Below are 15,172 nucleotides of genomic sequence, written 5' to 3'. Positions count from 1 at the left end.
CAAAAAATGCAGTGAGACCCATGAATAGTAGCAAAAATAAGTTGAATAGTGAAATAATTTTCATTTTTAATCCTAACCTATATGCACACTAACTTTTACTTTTATTTACAATACTTTTAGTAAAAAAAAAAAAAAAATCAGTTTCAGCTAAATAAACAATTTCTAAATGGACACTTAGCCTTATTTTTATGCTATTTCGTGACTGATTATTTATTATCTTTGTATTATAAGTAATAATGGTTTTACATGCAAAAGTAAGGTTATGTCAATTGCTAAGCCAACTTGAAAGAAACCTGGAAGGGTTGAAGTAAAAGGAAAAAGAAAAGAATAAAGAACAAGAAGAATAGGCCTTGAGACATGTGAAGTGCAAAGAAATAAGGCTCGTTCACTTCGTACACCACACCTAGGTTTGAGTCCCGCTGCCCGCAGGTTTCCGTTGGTGGGCATCCTTGGTGAGGGTTGGCCCCCTCACACGGTGTGGCAAGCGTACCCAGGCCACTACCACCTGGTGCCCTGCCCGTGGGTTTAATTTAACCATAAACGCCCCCATTTTCGTACACCAAAAAAAAAAAAAAAAAAAAAAAAAAAAAGAAGAAGTGCAAAGAAAGAAAAGTAAAGAAGGAAAAAAAATACAAGTTTAATTCTATGGAGTCTACAAGTGGGCTTGTGGTCTTTATGCATAGTTGTTAAGTGGGCTTTGTTTTTTTTTTTTTTTTCTTACTTGATGGAATTACACGTTAGAGAGCAAAGAGATTTTGGGCCATTCAGTGTTGTCCTTGTAAAACTCCTCAAGTCGACGTGTGACCTACAAGCATTAATTCTGCATTTGGCTTCAAATTAAAAAACCAGCTTATTTTACTATTTAGCTTTTTTTGGTACTATTTATGGGTCTTACTGCACTCTTTGGTACTATTCATGAGTTATACTGTACTATTTTAGCTAAATTTTTATTTACATTACTTTCAGCAAAAAGTTTTCAGTTTCAGCAAAATAAGCGAATCCCAAATAGACAAGTACTAGTTCCACTTGTATTAGGAGTTTATTTTACTATTTAGCTTATTTTTGGTACTATTTATGGGTCCCACTGCTCTTTTTGGTACTATTCATGGGTCCCACTGTACTATTTTAGCTAACTTTTTATTTACATTACTTTCAGTAAAAAGTTTTCAGTTTCAGCAAAATAAGTGGATCCCAAATAGACAAGTAATAGTTCCACTTGTATTAGGATTATGCGTAATGACAGACAGTGTGTAGGTATATAAATAGAGAACAAACAGAAAAATAAAGAGGGAGGCTTGGGCTAAACTTGTAGCATGTTGAGGCAATCAAATGTGGCTTCTCTATAGCTTTTCTTTATGATAGTATTGTGATTATTTCTTTCTTAATTTTATTTGTTTAGTTTAATGCTTTATATTTTATTTTTGTGTTTTATATCAATTACTATGAGTAACTAAATTTATAATTAAAGTTGAGAGTGAAACTTTGTTAAAGATTATCAGTAATATTTATGTGATTTGATTTTTTCCACCACAGTTGTTCTTTAATGATTTAATTTGTTCTTATTTCATCTCAATTGACTAAGGTATGATTCTTAATATGAGTTCAATCATGTTTTTCTCATGATTTTGGATTTATCTTAATTAATTGAATGATTGATTTATTATTTCTTGATTTTGAAATTGGATATCTCTTGTGATTTGTTTGTCAATGGATACAATTGATGATTCGATTTTTAGAATTTGATATCTCTTGTGATTTGTTTGTCAATGAATACAATTAATGATTTGATTTTTAGAATTGGATGTCACTTGTGATTTGTTTGTCAATAGATACAATTGATAATTTGATTTTATACCCTAGAAACGAAGAAGAGCATGCTTTAGATTTTTAAACATAATATTAATGATAATATTATCCATGATAGCAAGATTGATTTCTAGATTATCATGTCGTGGTTGGGAAAAATTAATGATCATGAATATATACTGATATGAATTAACAAGGCGGATTCCAAAACTTTAATTCCTTTCTCTAAATTGTTTAATCTCTTTACTGCTTTATATTATATATTTTTCTTAGTTTAATCATCTGCTTAATTAGTTTATTTAATTTTAAAAAAATCAATATTAAAATTAAACTAGATGAGGATTAATTTGGTTAAGGTTTAATCAATTTTCCTACGTTATAAGGAAAAAAAGCAACGTAAATAAAAACAGAACGTTTAAGTTTAGGAAAAAAAAAGGTAAAGCAACGTGAAGGGGTGGGGGGAGAAGGGCACATGGATAATTTTTCTTCTAAGCCAAATTTCTCCCCAATTTAGGGAGAAACAAAACCTCCCAAAATTTGGCCCAGGGAGAAAACAATTCCCCCCCCCCCCCCCCCCCCCCCCCAACAAAAAAAATCACCCCACTTTTCTCTCCAAGCAATCTGCCCCTAAAGAGCTCTATGTGATAGAGGTTTCCTAAGAACTTTCGAGGATCTTGATCTATAATCCCAACCGTCATATTAAATAAATTGGATAAGAAAATGGAGAGAATTAAGGCTTGGGGTAGGGAGTATTACCTTGGAAAAAGATTCATGAGAGAACTATATAATGCCTCTAAGTTACCTTACTCTTTATAGATAAATTACTATTACATGCATTTGAATTACCTACTACATGAATTAGCTATCTTTGAGGATGTAAAATTATTTTGGCCATTCCATCGGCACAAAACTAGAGAAAAAAAAAAAAGGAAACAAATCCATTTAGTTAAAAGCCTCCTTATACTAGATCAAACTTAAACCCCATCATCGTAAGGAAATGAAGTGGAATCCAACCATTCATCACCAGTAATGAACTCTGACACTGTAAAATTATATGCATCAGAAATATCCATCACGTGATACCCTGGCCATGTAACTCTATCATCTGTTGATGAGCCAGGCCCATAATTATCATATTCTCCATAATACAAAGTATCTATTCCTCGATCATCATCACTAGCCCATTGTGTCCACCCAGCTGGGTCAATGAAGTTGTCAATGTACGACTCTAAGTAGACTGTTTGATAGTACACTTTCCATGGCCTTCCTAGGTAGCTTTTTACACTAGTAGAATTAGAGTATAAATCATTTGTAGCCAAAATTGAACAATTCTGAAAGGAGATTCCAGTGTTTTCATCCAGTGTGTCACGAGACTGTGCTGTGATAACCGTGAATTGGCCAGGCATTGGCATCCTGGACACAATGTTACATCCTTGAAATACCACTGCAGCATTCCCAAATATAAAATCTATAGTCCCTAATATGTCACACTCTCGGTAGAATTGTCGAAAGGAATGAACATACAGTGTATCTTGGAAACCACTAATGGAGCACTTGTACAATGCAACCAAGTCCGCATTTATTCTCAAGGCAACCGCTTGATGCTTCTTTGCTCCAGCCTTATTCTCAACAGATATGTCTCGTGCTAGAAAGCCATCGCCAGATACCCCTGACGTTCAATTTATATTAGAAATTTTCTAAAGTTAGTACTAATTTTAGACTTTTTGGTACAAAAGCTTACAAATTGGGAATATGAGTGAACCACTTCAAAACATATAAAAAGAAATTTCTAAAGTATTTTTTAAGTGATGTTAAGAATACTACAAATTTTGTTATATTACATTTATAAATTAATGAGTCACCAATCACAAAATACAAATAAGACATTCATTTATTATGTTTGTGAAACATATCAATCAAAAATTAGGTCTTTTTGTAGTTGTAATTTGGTTATGTAATGTATTATAAGCTCGGTTTAAAACATTAATATTACTATTTTCATGTGTGTTATAATAAATATTACTATTTACTTAAAAAAAATAGGGATATTTATCCCACATTAGTTGTGTGTGTTTAGTGTCTGCTGTTTATAACCCTAGACTACAAATACAAAAGTTAGATCCTTTTGTAGTTGTACTCTAGTTATGTAATGTATTATAAACTCGGTTTATAATACTAATATTACTATTTTCATGTGTGTTATAATAAGTATTACTATTTACTAAAAAAAAAATGGATGTTTATCTCACATTGGTTGTATGTGTCTAGTGTCCGCTGTTTATAACCTTATTCTACAACTACAAAAGTTAGGTCATTTTGTAGTTGTACTCTGGTTATGTAATGTATTATAAACCTGGTTTAAAACACTAATATTAGTATCCATTGTTTATAATCCCAGTCTATAACTACAGAAGTTTAAAAGTTAGGTCCTTTTATAGTCGTACTCTAGTTATGTAATGTATTATAAATTCGGTTTAAAACACTAATATTACTATTTTCGTATGTGTTCTAATAAGTATTACTATTTACTCAAAAAAAAAATTTCATTGTCACATTAACTTTTAAAGGTTAATAATAACATTTGTAAAATTATTAAAATATTACTTTTTTTTTTATGATCACTAACATCTCTACTTTGTAATACATAAAATTTATAATATCTTTAACATTACTTAATTATTTCAATCTACCCCCAACAAATTAAATCATATATAGTGCCAAAAAACAATTAATAATAAGGGGCTACTTCATGACTATCTATTCTGGTTTATGTATTATGCCTTAGAACTTACAAGATTAAAAATCCCCCAAATTAAAAAGACTAAATTAACATTCAAAGGCGTGAGGAAAGGACGCAAAATATTAGATATATGAAAGTAAAACAGAGGCACGCACGCATGCAAGCAATTGAATTAATTAGCTGGTTTTATTTTTTTTAATTTTTAATTTATTTGTTTATTTTTTTGACTAAGAATTAGCTAAACATACCAAGAGTTGCAGATCTGAAAGTGGTCCAGCCATCGCCCATACTTCTGTCACCAGTAATGAGAGTAACATCAGCTCCATCCCCGAGCAGAACAATATTGGGCTTGTAATCTGGGATTTCCACATTTTCCTCATAAACCCCCTGTTTAACATAGATAAATGTTCTCTCATTATAGCTATTGTTTGGAGCAAAATTGATAGCATCAGTGATAGTAGTGAAATTTCCAGTTCCATCAGTAGCCACAGTTAGGACATGGTCATATTCACTCTCCAATATCCGAGTCCGACTGTCTAATTTTTTTGAAATCCATGTTGGAACACCCATATCCATGAGGCGCCTATTAGTATGACCATTTTGGCTAGACATAATTGAAAGAGAATTACTTACGTGCTTGTAAGTGTCATGTATGGAATTCAGTAGAGTTGGCTTCAAAGGACCCGAAGCTGATTCCAGGCCTTCCAAGCATGTGTTCTTGTTTGTGAGTGCTGCGCTAAGGTAAGTTCTTGCATCGGCTAGTTTCTGTTTATTATTGGGTGCATCATGGATTCGGGACACTGATCTTTGTAAAGCAGATAAGGTGATTTGATGGACTTCTTTGCAGTCCTGGATGGTTCCTCTTTGTTTTTCGATGATATTTGAGTGGCGTCCAGCATCCAAGAACAGATTGGAAAGGTTTTCAGACTTGGATATTGCGGTTTGGAGTGTTTGAAGGAGGTAGGTGATGATGTTTGGATTGATATTAATTGAGATACCGATGGAGAGCTTCAATGAGTCAAAACAGACATCTGGGTATGGTGTGGTTTTGCAGATAGATTTTATGGAGGACAAAGATTGGGAATATTGCAGAGAAGTTATGGAAGAAGAAGAAGAAGAGGAAGAAGAAGAAGAAGAGTTGAGAGCCCATGTTCTTGACAAGCTAATTGCAGAGAGGAGCAAAAAAAGTTTCAGAATAATGAGGGAAGCCATTAGCCATCAATGCAGTTTGCTGAGACAAACTGAAGTGAAAACCGACAGTGTTTAAAGGCCTCTAATTGTTGATACCCCCTTAAATTTAAACTTAAATTATGCCATTGGGAAAGTAACTTTGCATTTTTTTTTTTTTTTCATTTTGTCATTGAGTAATGAATTGGATTACACAGACTTTGATGGCAAGGGGTAATATTAATGACAATGACCATGGAGGGGTGTGGTACAGTGGTATTGAGTAATGCACAAAATGCATTAAGTGTGAAGTTCAGGTTCGAATTTAAAAATAGATTTATTTGAGACAGTTCAAGGTTTATTAGTATCTCTTGTGGAGTTAGAAGGTTATGACTTATTGTGGTTCTCCTACATTCTAACTAAGCCCTGAACTTAATAGGTAAAGTGCTACTATAGTAGCGTTTCAGATAAAATTGCCGCATTAGTCACCCTAGCTTTTTTTTTTTTTTTTTTTGTTCATTAAAAAAAATAATAATAATGACAATGGAATCCATGTTTTGTTTTTTCTTTCACGGGATGTAGGTTTGGAAAGATCAATCAGGCCTGTCACGTTGAATACTTGGAACTTGGACAATGCACAGAAGTGTTATATTTATATATTTTTGTTTATTTATATATTTTTGTCTATTTCTGCTCCATTTGGAGACCCTTTAAAAGATATTTTTCAGGACATCGTATGGAGTATTCTTCTTTTGGAGACAAAATGCAAGTGGGATTCTTCGTGTTTATATGTCTATGTCTAAACGAGTCAACTGATCAACTGTTCCTTTCCCCCCTATAAATTTATTGAGATTTATTAAATGAAAAACTAAAAACAAACAAACAAACAAACAAGCATCTTTTCCTATGTCATAGTATTGGAATTGGGAATTACTGAATTAGAATTCTCTCAATTTCATGCAATTACCATTTTATTTCATTTATTTAACCATCTACTAATATGAAGCTATTTAAAATTTTAAAAAACATAATATTATATACACATATAAATTGTAGTATTTAAGTGGCTTGAAATTAATTAGAAGTTTGTACCTATCAAATATATAGAAATTTAACTTAATAAGAAAATCATAACCAAAAGATTAATTTAAATTCACATAACTTCATATTATAAAGCTCTTTATCAAGGAAGATAATTTTTATTATTATTAGGATACGCTTTAATAAGGAAGAGTACTCTTCCTCATAAAACTAGTTTTAAAGAAGAAAAATTGAAGTGTGAGAATATTGAATAATAAAAGGTTTTTGAATGACTAGGAAGTAAAAGCCATAAAATATATTTTAAGAAAAGCTCAACTAAAGAAACTAGTAAAAGTATGGGTAGCTACGGGTTGGAAGGGAAATTGGGAAAAGACTTAAGGGACAAAAGGTAAAAACAAGTAAAAAAACTATGGGTCAAAGACAAGTGGGGAGGGGGAGGGACCAAACCTTGTGTTGTGGGGCAACTCAGCATTAGTTTTACCTGCATGGTTCTGCCTCTACATGGACTACAGTACATAATGTGCAAAATATTCATGCAAAAATAATCTCAAAAATAAATTTTTTATTATTAAAACGATAATACCATACAATTACGTTTTAGGGCATTAGTCCTAAACATCACATGTAAAAAACACATTTAATTTACATCATGCAATTCATACGTATATACTAAGCCATTTGGTGCAAACAAGGTGTACAGTGTGTAAGTTTCACTATATTAAGCACAAAGTATGATATATAATTAAAATAAATATAATTATAAATATTAAATTTACATTTACATTTACATTTAAATTATTTGAAACTTTAATAACAGAATTTTTTTTTGAAGTAGAATTTTAAATTTTTTGAAACCTAAGTAATGGAGTGTTTTATCTAAATTTATCCTAACAATTATGAAGTCACTTGCCATTTTGGTCATAAGTTTATATTTAAAAATAAACTATCTTGATAATTAATGAGAGTCTAGCCACTACATGTTACAAAAAAGGTAGGTTTTTTGTCACAATTATGGCTCCTATGACTCAAATTTTTTAAATAATCAAATACTTTAAATACTGTTTACCAAGAGCGTTATAATTCAATTAATCCCACTCCAACTATCAAATTATAAATTAATTAAAAAGAGAGAGAGAGAGAGAGAGAGAGAAGAGAGAATGAAGGCATCCTTATTATTCCTCCTCCTATAGTGTTTATTTATTTTTAGAAAATCTAAGTACACAATTTTTCTACAACTTTTGGCAAATATATATATTTTTTCTATGTCGTTTCCTCTTTACGGGCCGGAATAGGATTTTTCCTTTTTGTACACAAAACTTGAAATTGTGAAAAAACGTGACAGACAAGCCAATTTGCAAATAAAGTTTATGTCCCAACATCTGCCAAACTCTCACATGTTTAGATTCTTTTATGACGTGTATTTAACAGCCTTTTTAAGAAGACCCGTCTTCTTTTTATCTGACCCAACTGACTTATGAGTTATGAGCACCCCGTACTACTGATCATTTACATGATAATTTTGACGAACAACTAACCACTCTGCGATTTAACAAAAGAAAAGAAAAAAAAAATACTCTGCGAATTAAGAATTTATTTTTTATTTTTTATTTATACATGATACGAATATGTTTGATTTTTTTTTTTTTTTTTTGAGAAAAAATAAGTTCTTGAATTTGGGATTGTGGATCCATCAAAATACATGTTGTAACGGCTCTAATGCATTGGAGCAATAGAGTTAAGCCGTGTTCTAAACTTTTAGCAAGATGTTATTTGTATTTGCTATTTAATTGTAACCTAAAGTGTATTAGGGAGTCTGAGTATTTTGTGGAGTCATGCATGGATGTAAACGTTAGGCAGTGGGTTCAATTAGTTTGTTTTGGATTAGACACTGCTTTGCTTGTATTTAAATAGCTGTAATTATTTCCAATAAACATATGAGAGGATTTTAATCTAAGTTGGATCTCAATTAGTTCTTATAGGTCAAGCTTTTTTCAGTCAAATCCAAACAAATCCATAGTTTATTTTTTGTTTCTTACTATGTATCAAGCCATAATTCTTTTTGCTTATTTTGCTCTAAGTATTTCTTTTCCTTTCAAAAATTGTGTATGCATCATCAATACGATAGAATTTTAACTTATTGACAAGAAATTTTATTAGTTGAGATAATTGAAACTCATACCCTACTTGAAGCAATATTATTTTATATAAATTTATTATAGTCTTTACTTTTATTATTATGCAAGAATAATAACAAATTATGTCAGTAAAAAATGTTGTATTCCTATAATAATTGAATAATTAATCAAGACAACGACCTGGGATGCATGAACAGGGATACATGTATAGGTATGGGTATGGGCATAAAATGGCAACACGAGCAATTCTTGAAAAAATATAATATAATATAACATATTGGACATCCTTATGACACAAAAACGACATGAATACAACACCCCAAATAAAATGTCTATACATCCTAACAAAAAACTGATAAAAGAGAAAGTTATATGAGAAAAAACAAATAATAAGAGGGGGGTGGTAATAATAAAAATAAATAAATAAATAAACAAACGATAGCATTTTTAATAATAAATTTGGCAAACTACTGTTTTAAAAATTGTTTAGCGTTAATGCTATTTTTTTTTCTTTTTTAAAAAAAGACGATTATCTTCCAAAAGACAATTTTAGTGTTCAAAAGTGAATATCATTATTATTATTATTATTTACTTGAAATAACCTTTCTTTCTTTCTTTTTGTGTGTAGATAAACTGAAACTTCATTTAAGAAAAAGAAAACTACGAAACAAAAGAAGAACAATCATCCCTATAAACATCAGCAATTAGATAAGGGAAATTGAACTTATTATAAGGAAAAGGGCTTCTAAGATTACCAACCAACTTACTAGTAGCATGGTTTAATCAATTGCCTTTGAGTCACAAGACTTTTGATAGATAAATCACCATTATATGTATTAGAATGACCTAAAACACGATCTAATTAGATAACTTTAAGGAAGTAAAATTATTTTGGCCATAAGATCGAAACAAAATAGAGAAAAAATAAAAAGATAAGAAAAAAGATAATTCCATTTATTTAAAGCTTCTTTATACTAGATTAAAGTTTAAACCCATCATGGTAAGGAAATGAAGTGAGATCCAACCATTCATCACCATTATTAATGAACTCTGACACAGTGAAATTATATGCATTTTTAGTATCCATTATTTGATGCCCTGGCCAAGAAACTCTACCATCTGTTGACGAGCCAGGCCCATCATTGTCATACTCCCCATAATACAAAGTTTTTGATACTTCATCATCATTATTGGACCCCTGCTTCCACCCAGTTAGGTCAATAAAGTTGGCAATGTAGGATTCTAGGTAAACTGTCCGAGAGTACTCCCCCCGTGGCCTTCCTAGGTAACTTTTCACTCTGATAGAATTAGGTTGCAAATCCTCTTCAGCAACAATTGAACAATTCTGGATTGAGATTCCAGTGTCCTCATCTGGGCTATCACGAGATTGTGCTGTGATAACTGTATGCAATATAATTTAGTTAATTTGGTAAACATACCAAGAGTCGCAGACCTGAAAGTGGTCCAGCCATCGCCCACACTTATGTTACCAGTAATTTTAGTGGCATCAGTTCCATCTCCATGCAGAAAAATGTTTTGCTTGTTTCACATGGATATGTGTTCTATCATTGCTATTGTTTGGAGCAAAGTTGACAGCATCAGTGATGGTGGTGAAGTTTCCAGTTCCATCAGCAGCCACAGTCAGCACCTTACTCGGGTCATATTCACTCTCCAATATCCGAGTCCGACTCTTTGATTTCTTTGAAATCCACGTTGGAACACCCATGTCCATGAGGCGCCTTTTATTATGGCTTTTTTGGCTAGACAGAATGGAAAGAGCATTACTTACATACATGTATGTGTAATCTATGGAACTCAGTAGGGTTGGCAGCAAAGGACCCGCAGCTGAATCCAAGCCCTCCAAGCATGTGTTCTTATTTGTGAGTGCTGCGCTAAGGTAAGCTATTGCATCGGCTAGTTTCCGTTGTTTAATGGGTGCGTCGTCCTGGATTAGGGACACTGATCTTTGTAAACAAGACATGGTGATTTGTTGGAGTTCCTCGCAGTCCTGTATGGTTCCTGTTTGATTTTCAATGATATTGTACATGTCTGAGTTTCCAGCATCCAACAACAGATTGGAAAGCTGTTCAGACTCAAATATTGCGATTTGGAGGGTGTAAAGGAGGAAGGTGTTGATGTTTGGACTGATCTCAATTGAGATATTGATTATGATGGAGAGTTTCACCGAGTCAAAACAGACATCTGGGTATGGTGTGGTTTTGCAGATGGAGTCTATGGAGGACGAATTTTGGGAATATTTCCTATAAGAAGAAGAGTTGAGAGCCCATGTTCTTGACAAGCTGATTGCAGATAGGAGCAAGCAAAGTTTCAGAATATTGCAGGAAGCCATCAAAGTTTGATGAGATAAATTGGTGTGTACTGACGCAGATTAAAAAGGAATAACTAAATAATGCATAACACGTGATATTATGGACAGTGTGTCTACGTGGTGTATAATATCAATGTCATTTCAAGCACATTTTTAAATTAAAAAAAAAAAAAAAAAAACCTTATTTGTCTATTTTTTTCTTCCAAAGTTTATTTGATCAGGATTCAGGAGTGATGGGTGGAAGACCGAAGACCCGAAGTTCCCCTTAAAATTTGTTTTTCTTCAAAGTTCTTACGAGGGACACTGTTCTCTTCCTCCTTTCAGATTGTGAAACCATTTACACTATAATATAATTCACACTTTGTTCATATAAACTTCACAATTTTTTTTTTTTAATGATAAATGACTTTTTTTTTTTCTTTTTTTTCAGAATGTATACATTTAACCATGCTTTCTTTTCCGGTCAACCCTTGTCCCATAGCTTCCCCCTTTGTTTACTCTTAATGGGAATAGGTTTTTTCCTTTTTGGTATGCACAATTTGACCTTTTCTCATGAGAAACGATTACCTCTTGTGAGAATAGATTTTTCCTTCTTGGTATGCACAATTTGACCTATTTTTTAAAGAATGTATACATTTAACCATGCTTTCTTTTCCGGTCGACCCTTGTCCCATAGTTTCCCCCTTTGTTTCCTCTTAATGGGAATAGGTTTTTCCTTTTTGGTATGCACAATTTGACCTTTTCTCGTGAGCAATGATTACCTCTTGTGAGAATATTACTATGTTTTCTATTTTGGTATACACACAACTTGACCTTTTCTTCTGAGAAACAATGATAGAGTAAGACAAGCCAAATTAATTTCAAGTTTCTTTCCCAGCATAATCTCACATGGTGAGATTTTTTCTATGACAATTATATATGACTTCTTTATGAGAAGACCTGTCTTCTTTATCTGTGACCCAAACTTGTCTACCAATTAACAGTAATATTGGGGAATACAATTTATTTTACAATTATTACACAATTTTTTTATATAAGAAATCTAGGTCTAGTACTGGTATCGCCAATAGGCTATGTTAGTAAAAGTGAAAAATGGTTTTAAGAATACAATTTATTTATTTTTTGAATAAATGAGGAACATAACTAGTCTACCCGTTAGCAATAATATTAGGGAAACAATTTATTTTACAATTTTCTAGTTGTTTTATATTTCATTGTAAGTAATATTATTTTATCTAGGCCTATCACTGGTATCGCCAATAGGCTATATCAGTAAATGTGAAAATGTTGTGTAACTACTTACTATAATAATCAACCAATAAATCAAAACAAGATTCTTAAAAATAAAAGAATAAAAAATCCAAGAGTACTTGGTATAGTACTTAAGAAGAATACTTAGCTATTAAATGTTTTTATTTTTTGGGAAAATTAGCAGTGTAAAAATAATCTCTATCCATAATCATTTGGTTCTTAACGCTTTAAATATGTCAGTTTAAACCATAATCTTTTTGCATTGTGTATAAATAGTTTCTATCGCTAAGTAATAGATTAAAAATGCCGACGTGGCTTAAATACAATTATGTCCTTTAACCTCACTTTTGTTCAATTTAATCTTCTAACTTTTAAGTTTATTCAATTTAGTCACTCTTGTTAGTCTCATAAAAATGTGCCATTAATGACTAACAAAATGACGTAGGTTTTTTTTTTGGCATTTTCCTTACTTTCAAACATGAAAGTCATTTTTCTATTATTATTTAGGGGGAAAAAACCAAGTAGTAGTAAGTAAATAAATAATAATAAATAAAAACCAAAAACTCAATCGTGAGAAATTGCTAATTACTAATTAGACATGGTCTATGTTTTTTTGGGAAAAATTCTAAGCCCACATAAAATGGTATAATTTGTGCCATCGCCTTTTGGAGGAATCAAGTCTTCAAAGTTCTTACAAGGGACGGGCAAAGGCAATTATGCAAGTAGGAAAGGCAATTATGCAAGTAGGAATCTTGGTGCTTAATTATATGGGTAACTGATCAACTGTTCTTCACCCCCCCCCCCTTTTTTTGATGGCCAAGATGGATGAGTGGGGGCGACTATTGTTGCAGACTCCATGAGCGTGACCATTAGGGTACTCACCTGCTAGAAAATGTTGGATTGAACCATAGTTATTATTGTTCGAGGTAACAACAGACCTCACCTTAGTCCCACGAGTGCTGCATTCTTGCGTTTGTCCCAAAACCACTAGACCACCTTTCTTGGTGGTCTTTTCCCCCTTTCAGATTGTGAAACCATTGACACCATAATATAATTCACACTCTGTTCAATATAAACTTCACATTTTTTTTTTTTACGATAAATGACTTTTTTTTTTATATACATTTAACCATGCTTTCTTTTCCGGTCGACCTTTGTCCCATGAGAAATGATATGTCCACAACATTTTTACAACAAATCTTAAGTGGCAGGTTGTTACTGGTTGTTATTATTGGAGCAAAAAAGTAATCTTAGTGTTAGGTTCAAATTTGAACTAATAATAACCAACCACCTATGATTTGTTGTAAAAATATTGTGGACGTAGCACCTCTCTTGTCCCATAACTTCCCCCCATTGTTTCCTATTAATGGGAATAGGTTTTTCCTTTTTGGTATGCACAATTTGACCTTTTCTTATGAGAAACGATTACAATTTGTGGGAATATTTATGTTTCCTTTTTGGTATACACACATTTTGATCTTTTCTGCTGAGAGACAGTGATAGAGTAAGACAACTCAAATTAATTTCAAGTTTCTTTACCAGCATAATCTCACATGTTGAGATTTTTTTATGACAATTATATATGACTTCTTTATGAGAAGACCTGTCTTCTTTATCTATGACCCAAACTAGTCTACCAGTTAACAATAATATTGGGGAATACAATTTATTTTACAGTTATTACACAATTTTTTTATAGAAGAAATCTAGGTCTAGTACTGGTATCGCAAATAGTCTATGTTAGTAAAAGTAAAAAATGGTTTTAAGGATACAATTTATTTAATTTTTGAATAAATGAGGAAGAAATAACTAGTCTACCCGTTAACAATAATATTAGGGAAACAATTTATTATACAATTTTCTAGTTGTTTTATTTTTTTATTGTAAGTAATATTATTTTATCTAGGCCTATCACTAGTATCGCCAATAGGCTATATCAGTAAATGTGCAAATGTTTTGTAACTACTTACTATAATAATCAACTAATAAATCAAAAAAAGATTCTTAAAAATAAAAGAATAAAAAATTTTAAAAATACAAGATTACGTGGTATAGTACTTAAGAAGAATACTTAGCTATTAAATGTTTTTATTTTTGGATAAATTATCATTTTGGTCATTGTGTAAAAACAGTCTCTATCCATAATTGTTTGGTTCTTAATGCTTTAAATATGTCAGTTTAATCCATAATCTTTTGGCATTATGTAAAAATAGTCTCTATTGTTAAGTAATAGATCAAAAATATCGACCTGGTTTAAATACAATTATTTCCTTTAACTTCACTTTTGTTCAATTTATTCTTCTAAATTTTAGGTTTATTCAATTTATTCACTCTTGTTAGTCTCAGAAAAATGTGCCATTAATGACTACCAAAATGACGTTTTTTTTTTTTTTTTGGCATTTTCTTTACTTTAAATCGAGAAAGTCATTTTTCTATTATTATTTGGGGGGGGGGGGGAATAAAAGTAGTAAATAAATAAATAAAAACCAAAAACTCAATTCTGAGAAATTGCTAATTACTAATTAGATGTGGTTTATGTCTCTTCAGGAAAAATTCTAAGACTGCATAAAATGGTATAATTTGTGCCACAACTATCTATGTGACAGATTGTGAATGGTGAAACAAAAAAAAAAACAAAAAAAAAAAAGTGATGGATCTATGTGAATGTGATAGGCAGTTAGTCACAATGTGACATGTAAGTGA

At 31.7% G+C, this 15,172-nt stretch overlaps 1 protein-coding gene and 1 pseudogene across 2 annotated transcripts; both read right to left on the bottom strand.

The window, feature by feature from the left end:
• Nucleotides 1–2,752: 2,752 nt before the first annotated feature.
• On the bottom strand, nucleotides 2,753–5,986 carry LOC115987022 (probable pectinesterase/pectinesterase inhibitor 12). 2 transcript variants are annotated; one of them, XM_031110463.1, is made up of 3 exons: nucleotides 5,180–5,986; nucleotides 4,795–4,933; nucleotides 2,753–3,475 (listed from the first exon to the last, which is right to left on the bottom strand). In XM_031110463.1, exons 1-3 carry the CDS (start codon nucleotides 5,756–5,758, stop codon nucleotides 2,781–2,783), a joined length of 1,413 nt encoding a protein of 470 aa, XP_030966323.1. In that variant the 5' UTR covers nucleotides 5,759–5,986; the 3' UTR covers nucleotides 2,753–2,780. The 2 variants fall into 2 exon arrangements, with proteins under 2 accessions (XP_030966323.1, XP_030966322.1); XM_031110462.1 differs by having other exon boundaries at nucleotides 4,795–5,984.
• A 3,882-nt stretch (nucleotides 5,987–9,868) lies between these two features.
• LOC115985165 lies at nucleotides 9,869–11,239 on the bottom strand (annotated as a pseudogene).
• Between the last annotated feature and the right edge of the window lie 3,933 nt (nucleotides 11,240–15,172).

The sequence above is a fragment of the Quercus lobata genome, chromosome 4, assembly GCF_001633185.2.
Source record: "Quercus lobata isolate SW786 chromosome 4, ValleyOak3.0 Primary Assembly, whole genome shotgun sequence".
Taxonomy (NCBI): Eukaryota; Viridiplantae; Streptophyta; class Magnoliopsida; order Fagales; family Fagaceae; genus Quercus; species Quercus lobata.
The sequence above is the reverse complement of the archived record's forward strand: the minus strand, read 5'-3'. Positions and strand labels throughout refer to the sequence as shown.